General features: G+C 36.9%; 2 protein-coding genes across 2 annotated transcripts; both read left to right on the forward strand.

The window, feature by feature from the left end:
* The first annotated feature begins 11 nt into the window (after positions 1 to 11).
* On the forward strand, positions 12 to 5553 carry LOC141821055 (serine/arginine-rich SC35-like splicing factor SCL30A). Its single transcript, XM_074708417.1, has 6 exons — positions 12 to 120; positions 2845 to 2991; positions 3991 to 4068; positions 4719 to 4880; positions 4953 to 5126; positions 5208 to 5553. Exons 2-6 carry the CDS (start codon positions 2846 to 2848, stop codon positions 5350 to 5352), a joined length of 705 nt encoding a protein of 234 aa, XP_074564518.1. The 5' UTR covers positions 12 to 120; position 2845; the 3' UTR covers positions 5353 to 5553.
* A 2630-nt stretch (positions 5554 to 8183) lies between these two features.
* LOC141821745 (uncharacterized) lies at positions 8184 to 11199 on the forward strand. Its single transcript, XM_074709097.1, has 5 exons — positions 8184 to 8674; positions 9006 to 9164; positions 10464 to 10562; positions 10643 to 10798; positions 10888 to 11199. Exons 1-5 carry the CDS (start codon positions 8222 to 8224, stop codon positions 11017 to 11019), a joined length of 999 nt encoding a protein of 332 aa, XP_074565198.1. The 5' UTR covers positions 8184 to 8221; the 3' UTR covers positions 11020 to 11199.
* Positions 11200 to 11495: the final 296 nt, after the last annotated feature.

The raw sequence follows: 11495 nt of genomic DNA on the forward strand, positions 1-11495 counted from the left end.
GATAAATAACAAAGCATCCGAAGGGTAACGAGAGAATAGCCGAGCTACAAGGAAGGAGAGCACCGCGGCGCAGCCCTTGATTCGAGACGAGGAGGGTAGCACATCGACTCCGCCTGCTAGGTTTTCCCGATCTCCAGCTTATCTTCCCTTTCCGCGTGCTTTTTGGCTGGTTTGATGGTTTTTAGGGTTTTATTTGGCGTTGGTTGAGTTTAGGTGAAGTAGCAACCCCCTTCCATTTCCTTTATCTGTGGAATCTGGTGTCTTTTGTTTTATTGGTTTCTTTTTTGTTTCAATCACTGGATATAGGTTGGGTTCTGTCAGATTTCGCATGTAGTAACTATGTAATTAGATTCGATAGTTGGCTATGAATGATGGAAGGATTGTGGCACATCGACTTCGCCTGCTAGGTTTTCCCGATCTCCACCTTATCTTCCCTTTCCGCGTCCTTTTTGGCTGGTTTGATGGTTTTTAGGGTTTTATTTGGCGTTGGTTGAGTTTAGGTGAAGTAGCAACCCTTCCCTTCCCTTTATCTGTGGAATCTGGTGTCTTTTGTTTTATTGGTTTCGTTTTTGTTTCAATCACTGGATAGAGGTTGGGTTCTGTCAGATTTCGTATGTAGTAACTATGTAATCAGATTCGATGGTTGGCTATGAATGATGGATGGATTGTGGCGCATCGACTTCGCCTGCTAGGTTTTCCCGATCTCCACCTTATCTTCCCTTTCCGCGTCCTTTTTGGCCGGTTTGATGGTTTTTAGGGTTTTATTTGGCGTTGGTTGAGTTTAGGTAAGTAGCAACCCTTCCCTTTCCTTTGTCTGTGGAATCTGGTGTCTTTTGTTTTATTTGTTTCCTTTTTGTTTCAATCACTGGATAGGGGTTGGGTTCTGTCAGATTTCGTATGTAGTAACTATGTAATTAGATTCGATAGTTGGCTATAAATGATGGAAGGATTGTGGCCCATCGACTTCGCCTGCTAGGTTTTCCCGATCTCCACCTTATCTTCCCTTTCCCGTCCTTTTTGGCTTGTTTGATGGTTTTTAGGGTTTTATTTGGCGTTGGTTGAGTTTAGGTGAAGTAGCAACCCTTCCCTTAACTTTATCTGTGGAATCTGGTGTCTTTTGTTTTATTTGTTTCTTTTTTGTTTCAATTACTGGATAGAGGTTGGGTCCTGTCAGATTTCTTATGTAGTAACTATGTAAGTAGATTCGATAGTTGGCTATGAATGATGAAGAATTGTGGGCGTTTAAAGTGCCTTCTAGAAAGAAAAATAGCAATGATTTTGACTCTGTTTCCTGTCATAAAGCTTGGTGATCGATTTTAAAATTGCAATCTTACTGAAATGGCATGCTGTTTTCATTAGTAAATTTAAGCCCGAAACGTTCTTGTTTTTTTCGATGAATGGTATCCACTCTAATGGCAGTTGAGTTGTTTTTTAAATTGAATTACAAGAAAAAATGTAGATTACTTCTGTAGATCTGACATAAAATATATTTTTTTGGAGATTTTCCATGGAAAGCTTGGGACGATGCATTGTTTGTGAATTGGTCATAAGCGTTCTATATGAACAATCTTCTTTTAGACAACAATTAATTCAGTTTGTGGGAGTGCAGAATATCTCTTTGATGTGCTAACATAGTTCAGAACGCATCTAAAAAATGGTTATTCCTATATTACATATGACTATTAAATATTAGCAGCCAGTATCAACGACTTTTACTTTTTCTACAATTGAGAAGCCAATGACGAGTGTATTACATACAAGAAAGATTGCAAGTGTGATTCTGGTGAGGATGAAATCACTAGCCAAGTTTGGTTACGACCTATAACCGCAAGCACACAATTTGAAGGTGCCTTGCATCTCTTTGAAGACAGAGGCAACTACAACCGAGGTCAAGAATCAATCACTCATACCAACGTTGTACTACTCTAACAAAATAAAACAAATCCTGTCATAGTATTATTTGCCACTCTCTTCAATTTTGTGCTTTTTATTGCTTCAAAAGCTTCTTTTCACTTTCCACCAAAGTCATTCATATTTTCCATTGGTATTCTGTATTAACTGGTACAACAAGTGAAAGGTTTGCTCTCCTGCCTCTTCCCTGATCTAGGATCCCTCTCATTGTAGATTTACTTGCTCATCCAAACAAAAATACAAAATGAAACAAATTTAAAAGCATCGTCTTTCCTTGTCCCATGTGAGAGCTTGTTCCACTTTTATTGTGGTTCCATTCTTTGCTCTCTCTCTCTGTCTCTGAATGACTCGTTCTCGCTCATTATCACTTGTATTGTGTTGCTTCTTTTCCTTATTATGTAATACACCCTTCTCCCACTTTTGTTGTGACAAACCATCTCACTTAATTATCATTAAAATCACCCTCATTCCTTTCTCTGTTATCAGCATAGAAGTCTTCATTGCCAGCTCTCCGCTGTATTCTATCTTGCTCTAACTTGTCCCTCACTCATTTCCCTTCTCTTCTGACCAATTGAGTTTCTCCTCGTCTCTCCTTTCTTTGGAAACACTGATGCTATTTTGTTAGAACCCATACCCATTCTCACAATGATTCTATTGCAGTGCTCCTTTTCTCTTGATTGCTTGTAGAGAGAGGGTACCTAGTGGTTTAGCTTCTTTCAAGAGTTCACATGTGTTATAGACATTGTTTTAGCAAAGTTTTTTCTGTATTTATATCCACTAGTATACAGACGTGCCCAAGCAGCAATGAGTATCAAGGCATAGACGGTGTCCTAGGCCAATTTACCCACTTCATCTCTTATTTAGCTTAATCTGCATATTTTTGCATATGCATGTCCATTTCATCTTTTAATTTGTGGAATTTTGTTTAAGCAGGATGAGGGGTAGAAGTTACAGCTATAGTCCACCACCAAGAGGCTATGGAAGAAGAGGTCGTAGCCCAAGCCCTAGAGGTCGTTATGGTGGACGTGGTCGAGATCTCCCAACAAGTCTTTTAGTCAGGAATCTGCGTCGGGACTGCAGGTTTGTATTTTGCTTGCAATTAGCTGAATTATGAAATCCTGGCATGGTAGTGTGCTTCTGTAATTTAGATGTTTTAGTAGTCATGTTAATTCATTATTAGTCATAAGTTGATATAACAATTTTATGCCTTTTATTTAGTTTATCTTAACTTGACAGTTATTTGGAATGAATTGATGTTGATGGTCTTAACTATTCAGTTTTGTGATTTCTTCTTCAGTCATCCTATCATATGTATGAGCAATGACATTTTCCCTACCAGTTTATTTTTCTACAAATGCTGAAGAGCCTGCAAGTTTGCTATGGATGCTATGAGCACTAGGATTTAGCTTCTTGTCTGAGTAGGTTTTCTGCTAAAATCATCAAATGCAAAACAGTAAGCTAGAAAGGTGAAAGACTGCATCTACAGTGGACGATAACATGCCAATGGTCCTCTCCTACTCTCATTTCCTTATTTATAGAAGAAAGAGATTGGTCTATACCTCTTGCCCTTTTTTTTCAAGCGAATTGTATTTAGCTTAGCTGTATGAGTTAATAATTGATTTTCATGGCATGGTGCTGCTCAAATTGAATGCGAAATAGCAGCAGGTTATTGGACTAGCAAGCTTCTACATGGCAGAGGTTCCTAGCAACGTCATTTAAAGTGAATAATTTTAGCTACAATGTCTTCTTGCTAAGAGTATGCAAAATCAAGTAAGAATCTTAGTTTTTGGGTGGAAACTCTACTATATCTGGATAATAGGTAAGTAGCATGATGTTGATGACGAATTAACATGTCCATGTTAATGTTCGTATCCTTAGAATCATTCTGCAAAATAAATAATTGTCAGGATGTTAAGCATTGAATTTCTTTAATTTTGTTCTTGCTTCTCGAATTGATGCTGATGATGAACTTACATGCCCATGTTAATGTTCTTGTCCTTAAATTCTTGCTACAAAATGAATAATTGTCAGGGTGGTAAGCATTGAACTTCTCTAACATAATCTGCTCTATGGTTGCAGAGCAGAGGATCTTCGTAGGCCATTTGGACAGTTTGGTCCGCTCAAGGATATCTACTTGCCACGTGACTATTACACAGGGTAAGTGGGAGTTTTTGTTTTATCTTACGTGTATAAAAAAATTAAATGAGCCTAAAAGAAAGACTAGATGAGCCTATACACTGATATACTATGGTCCATTTTGAGATGCAACATTAACTATGCTGATTATGTTACTCTGACGGAACCATTTGCCGATGCTACCTATTTCCAACAACTAAGCAAAACATTAACTCACAGCTCATTTTATGGTGGACTTGACTTTAATCTTTCTCTTTGGCCTTATTCTATGTTGATATTTCATTAAGATTGCTGAGTTTAACAGTGAAATTAGAGTTTGAAGACACAAGTCAAGTCATGAGAGTTATGTTGAGGAAGATGTAAATAAATGAAGATAGTGGCTAGTGATAAAGGAAGAAATTGGGTTTCAGGTAAGATGTCTTGAAGATATCAAGTCTTGAAGAATTTGAAGTCGTCTATAAACTCTGAAAAGATAAAGGTCAGCAGTCAAATATGCCTGCTTTAACTTGAATTGCTTGAAACATCAAGGGTACCTGAAAAATGTTAAGCATATGAGCATTTGATAATAGGAGCAGTGGTCTAGCTATTATCATCTACTTGCGTGCCTATTAAATGCAAATGTGCCTCGTGACCACTACTGTTTTTTCTTATAAAAATTGTGAATTTTGCAGGGAACCTAGGGGATTTGGATTTATTCAATATGTCGATCCAGCTGATGCAGCAGAAGCTAAGTATCATATGGACGGGCAGATTCTTCTTGGTCGCGAATTAACTGTTGTATTTGCTGAGGAAAACCGAAAAAAGCCCTCTGAGATGAGGACAAGAGAAGGAAGGTAATTCTTTGTTCAGTTGAAATCATGGATTATAGTTATGCCATAGTTAACTTTTTTCTGTTTTTTTTGTAGGGGTCGCGTGTATGATCACCGAAGGTCACCACGTCGCTCCCGCTCACCTCGTTACTCCCGCTCCCGTTCTCGCTCACCGGAATATTCTCGTCCGACGCATGGTAGGTCACGCTCGAGAAGCCGTAGCTATGAACCACGCTCACCTTCTCCTAAAAGGAAGCAGCACCATTCCAAGTAAATATTTTACTACTATCAACTAGGCAAATTCTTATTTGTTTATTATAATTGTCGTACTCTGCTTCTTTCGTCGGACAGGTCTATTTCTCCTGAAGACCACAAGCATCGCCGTGAGAAATCGTATTCAGGAAGTCCGGCCGGCAGCAGATCACGAAGTAGGAGCCCTGAGGATTACCAGAGCAAGGCCCCGCGCAGGGAAAGGTCCCTTTCTGTCAGCGAGTAAAGCGGATGATGTGATTTCTGCTAAGTTACTGATTTCGCATGTAGACTGTATGGAGAGCAACTAGAACATCTATCGTGGTCGATAACTGCAGACTCTTGTTAGTCAGTATTTGACTTGCTAACTCAGTCGAATTTTGAAAGGTATGTATGATGGTGATTCATTCTACTCTGTATTTGTTTTTAAGTTGAGATCTTATTTTGTGACCGTTATCCGTTGACTTTACTTTCTAGATTATTATTAGTTTAAATATTTTAGATATTCATCCGATTAGAAGTTTTAACTTGGGTAACAGATTTAATAATGATCTGTTCTAGTGTTTTGGCAATAAATAAAATTTTGAGGGCTGTTTTGAGATTAAACATTGAAGGTGGAGCATCTTGGAAATTGTGGAGAAAATGTCGATAAGCAAATAATTGAAGGGAAAATGAGGACATAAAGATAAATGAAACACAATGGATAGAGAATTAGAGGACAATCTTTTTTTTAAATTTGTATAATTTTATTGAGGATAAATGAGTATAAAAGGATAATCTTTTTTCTAACAAAATTAGAGGATAATGTTTTTTTTAATAGAAAAAAAATCTTTTGATGGTTAGGAGGTTTCAGGTTAGCATTCGACCTAATTTTACTTGTTTTGCCCATGTTATAATGTCAAAAGTTGTTTTTGTTTTTTAAACTAAATATATTTTAATTGTTGAAATTTCTCATATTTTTTAACTTGTGTTATTTTATCAACCCAAATAGTCATGGTGGGTCTAACAAATCGAACAAGGCAAATTTATTAAATTCACATGTGAGATGGAGGCTATTTAATTTATAAACTATTCAGTGGAGGTTAATTTTAAATAATTTAAAATTTTTTATATGTAAATTAATATTTAATATATTCTATTATTTGCATAATTCAAAATTTATATAATTGGCTTGATAAAATAATTTTTCTAAAATAGAATAAGCATACATATAATTAAAAAAAACTTTTTTATTTCTGTCTTTTGGTAAAATTATACATATATATATATATATATATATGTATATAATGTCGTATATATATTAAAATAATAATAATAAATAATAACAGTAAAAATATAAATCCTCCTAACTTTCAAATTAAAAATTGTTTTATTTAGTAACCCTAAAGCTTTCTGATGACTAGTCCCACCAATTAAAGTAGCTTCCAAAAGTTAGAAATAATTGGTAGATAGGTTTAATTCTCCAATATTTTACTCAATTTAATTTTGTTTTTTTCAAAAAATATAGCAAAAATAAGTTCACCTAATTAATTGTTTTTTTATAATAAGTAAATATTGCTTAGGTCAATTGTGATTGTGATTATGAGATAGATGTTTTACAATTAAGTAGGTGAAATTTAAGATTTAAGGTTTAGAATTTAAGATAAATAAAGATATAACATTGAGCATGAGATAATTATATTCATTAATTACTGGCATTAGATAATTAATTAGGAATTAATTACTAGTCGAGCTTGTGGGGTCATGAGAGGCAACAACTGATAAATCACATGCCTTGGCACAGTACAAGAATTGATGAACCACCAGCAGCAGCAGCATTCATATTAATTATATACACTTAATTAACCATAGGCTGGAATGTAGGACATGCATGGAGCATTCATTAAGGATTAATTAGTAATTAATTTTCTTTTTTTATTATTTAAATTCCATCCAAAATTTTTACATATAGTTTCTGATTGATACCTTAATTTATTTTTACCTTGTTATCTTAATTCCACTACACTGTTCATATAAAATGGATTTCAGTATATCAGTTTTTATGAAGACTGTCCTGAATACTTTTGGCCACGAGCGAGATCAATGAGCATGGTTGATACCGGCCATGAGCGAGGTGACCTGTGACCGCGAGTGAAGTCATCTGTACTTCTGAGACATAGCTGAGTTAGTTACAATAGAACAGACTTACAGAAGAGAACAAGGGTTCGAATTTCGATAAAATCAAGTAATACTCTCATCTGACTAACTGTAATTTCTCGATTTATCTTCTCACAAATGATCGTGGATTCAACCGTGTGGAACCGTTGGGATGACGGATTTCAATTTTTACAAAAAAAAAAGGGAGTGAAATCATCCGTGGCCGCGAGTAAAATCATAGTGGCCGACTATTTTTTTTTGCCACATGAACGCCTTTATGTAAGGATGAAGACACATGTTAACTTACTTGAGTTTTAGCTCGGGCGATCAAGATTGAGAGAGAGAGGAAGGTAGATGACAACAGGCAATATCATTAAAAAAGTGGGACTTTTAATCATATAGATTATAAAAATTTATTTAGAAAAGATTTGTATGAGACATGAATTTGACAAAGATGATAATTTCATCACTTGAATATTATTCAAGAATCGTTGACAATTTTTATTCATAAATATTAACGAACTAAATATATATACATTCAAATTTATTTATTTAATTTAATAAATTATTTAAATTTATTTATTTAATTAATTATATATATATTACACAAACATAATAAGTTCTTACAAATTATATTAAATTTCTTTATGAACATTTAATTCATTTATAATTTGAATAAAAAATTATTGTGTCACTTAATTATTAGAGTAATTTTGATAAAAAATATTATAATAGTACGAAAGAAAAATGTATTTTATAATTAAATATTTTTTAATATATAATCACCGTTATTGAGGATAAGGAAAGTACGGGGAGATTTTTTTTTTGAAATTTTTGACATATAATAATTTTAAAATAGGGGGAAAAGATTTAATTAATTAGTATAATTAATTAATCTTGGAGTGTTAATTCCATTCCGTCCATCAAAAGCGATTCTTTTCATCTCCCAAACGCTTCGTCTCCTCCTTGCAATCCCTCCCATGGCATCCACCGACGGCGTCTCGCCGTCCTCCACCCGCCGCGACCTCCGCCGCCTCCTCTTCAGTCCCTCACCCTCCTCCAGGGACCACGCCGCCGGCGCCGACAGCAACCCCCTGGCCGGTGCCCCTCCCCTCCCGCCCCCGTCGCCGCCGAAAATGAGAAAAGGGCTTGCGGCGGCGGCCTTCCGCGGACTCGGATGCGCGTCTGCGGCGGCGTCCCAGGCCTTCTCTCCCGCAGCCGCGGCCGTGAGGTCTTCGGCGGATTGGCAGGGGAAGCGGCCGCGGCGGCGGCGGGGGAAGAAGAAGAAGGAGAGGAAGAGCCAGGTCGGGGGCGACGTTTGGTGCGCCCCTGGGATACCGTTCGCCGCAGAGGCGTCGGTCGATTGCGTGGTGGCTCACCAGCCGATGGTCGGAAGAGGAAGGTCCGAGGCCACCGAGCGGATTCATAGAGAGGTATTCGATCTTGGATCCTTCGTCCTTCTGATTCTCCGATTCGTGCTCTTCGTACGCAAATTGACGGATCGACTAAACTTTATCCCTTCTTGAAGAGTACGAAATTTTGGATCCACATAGGGATTTCCAGAAGCGCAGATATGGATTTATGGATACTTCATAACGATTGTTTTCCTCTTTTTCTAACCTTGAGTTATTTTTGGATGGCAAATTTTCTTCCTTCTTCTCGATTTCAGTTTCTCTTGTTCTTACTTGTAATTCAAACCTCCGATCTAAAGAAGAAGAAGAAGAAGAAGAACAGCTAAACCTATTACATGACTGTTGATCGCAGAGAGCTTACGTTCCCCGAAGGGTCAGCCAAGAACAAATCTCTTCCTTCATGGATTCTCCCCCAAACATGGACGCATCATTCTTTGCGCCTGATCTTCTGCGGTCAGGGCACCTGCGCCACTTCCGAGGACACCACCGTACTCCAGGTGGACTTGAGGAGGTGATTCTGTCTTTTCTTTCAAACGGAATTATCAATTATTTTTCTCCAGGTATGCATCGTCTTCATGATCGAATTGCTTAGAGTTGGTGATGGCGATCTAAAACCAGTTATTCATCCAACAATTATGCTTCCGACCATATGTTTAGCATGATGATCATTCCTCTTCTCCCTCATGCTGATTCTATGTATTGCTTGAATTTACTACTACTTTTGTTTCTTGGAATTCATCACTGCTAATTGGCATTCTATTTAAATCAATTAGAGTTGAAGATACAAAGAACAGAAGGTTGAAATGATTTTATACTGAACTCCCTCACATAGTTGATACTCATCATTTGTTTATTGTTTGTTAACTTCCATTGATTAGTATATCTGGTTATCCTGGTAAGCTTATTGAGTCAATTACCAATTAAATTTGTTGGTAAATGCTAGCAGAGATGATGTATGTTTTTTTGCCTCTTCATTTGTTTTGTCACCTTTAGTTGCTGTTTATCCTTTTGTAGTTTGCTATCCTTTGAGGTTTTCTGGAGTTTTGTCATGTTTTAGCTTCCAGTAAGCAAAGTTTTTTCATCTAATATGACACTGGTTTATGTCTGGACAATAAGGCATTTTAAGTTTCACAATATATAGTTCTCATCATATCATACTGTAAGATAACTTGACTTTGATGGTCATACCTTTTTAATCATTATGCCCTGCCCTCTACCTCTTATACCTTCCACTCTAACAAATTCAATTCTTTTAAATATAAAATCTATCAGTGGTTGTTTATAGAATAAATGAAGACAAATGATCATCACTGATGATGAATTCCAGTTGTTCATACATAGTCTATTCACTACAGTAGAAGAGACTTTGCTGATAATTTTAGACAGTTACTCCAAGAAGAGTTTCAATAGCATTATCCTGTTGATTCATGTGTTGAAATACTAATAAGCTCATCCACATATGAAGGGGAGTAGTAAGAAAGAATATTATTACAAATGTAAGAATTAATCACTTTTCCATTAGCTCCATCTTTGAGGATTATTAATGGTTAGCCAATCAATTTTAACAATGATTATGATGCCCCTGGGGCACTGAGAGTTAGTGCGGGACAAATTTGCTGAAGTGGCTTCTCGGTGAAGCCGAGACAATGCCTTCCCTCGTAGTGGCCAATTGTACTTTTCCGATTTATCTCCTCACATATGATTGTGGGAGATCGTGTGGGGCCGCTGGGTTGATGAATTCTATCTTCTACTGAAATGATGACTTTGTTGCTTTATGGGTATACATAATTTTTGTCGGCCAAAACTGCAGATCATGATGTTCCAGACCAGGGTTTTGCTAGGCGGAGGGATGGAAATACACGACCGATTCCGTGACTGGCGATTGGATGTCGATAACATGTCATACGAGGTGCTCAAGGCTATCTCAAGATCGATTCCCCTGCTTTTAACACTAGTAATGGTATCATCTTTCTTCCTCTTCTTCAACAGGAACTTCTTGAGCTCGGCGACAAGATCGGCCACGTGAGCACCGGACTGAGAGAGGAAGAGATCCTCCGCAGTCTCAGGAAAGGCAAGGATTCGATCTTTTCATCTTTGGCAAGGCGTTGCTCGACCGAAGTAGAATCCAAGTGCAGCATTTGTCAAGTAGGTCTCTCTCCTTGTGAAAAAAAAATTTATTTATTCTTTGTCCGGCTGTTGTTGATTTTCCATATAATTTTTTTTTTGTGACACAGGAAGAATATGAATCGAGTGGTGAGACAGGAAGACTGGAGTGTGGCCACAGCTACCACATGTATTGCATAAAGCAATGGCTTGTACTAAAAAATGCTTGCCCTGTTTGTAAAGCTCCAGTTCTTAAAACCTAGAAGGCACAGTCTCTTCCCTGTATAGTTGTCAGCTAAAGGATAAAAAACCAGTGATTTTTGTTGTTGTTGTTGTTTAATTTTACATTTGCTAGAAGAATGCATTTAGATGCATTAATGACTAAGCCCCAAAGCTGTAATGACAATGAGTAATGGTGGATGGAAATTACTATTGGAATTCTAGTTTTGTAGATTGTGGATGGGGAAATTGTATATGGAAGCTTCTTCAAAAGAATAGTTTAATTTCATAACCATAACAATCTGCACTGAACATACGAAAAATAAATAACTATGTAACCGGGAGACTAAAGTAGATCTTTCCTAGTAAACTCTCAAATTGTTATCTGTGACAAGTGTTTGAGCACATAGTTTATGAACAAGACTGCAAACAACAGAATCAGAATGCTCATACTGTTAACTTACAAAAGAAATCACATTGTTCTAGGCAAACAACGAAAAGAGATTATGGTAAAGGAAAT

This window comes from Curcuma longa, chromosome 2 (assembly GCF_044706935.1).
Source record: "Curcuma longa cultivar G26 ecotype Majalengka, Jawa Barat chromosome 2, ITB_CL_G26_1.1, whole genome shotgun sequence".
NCBI lineage: Eukaryota > Viridiplantae > Streptophyta > Magnoliopsida > Zingiberales > Zingiberaceae > Curcuma > Curcuma longa.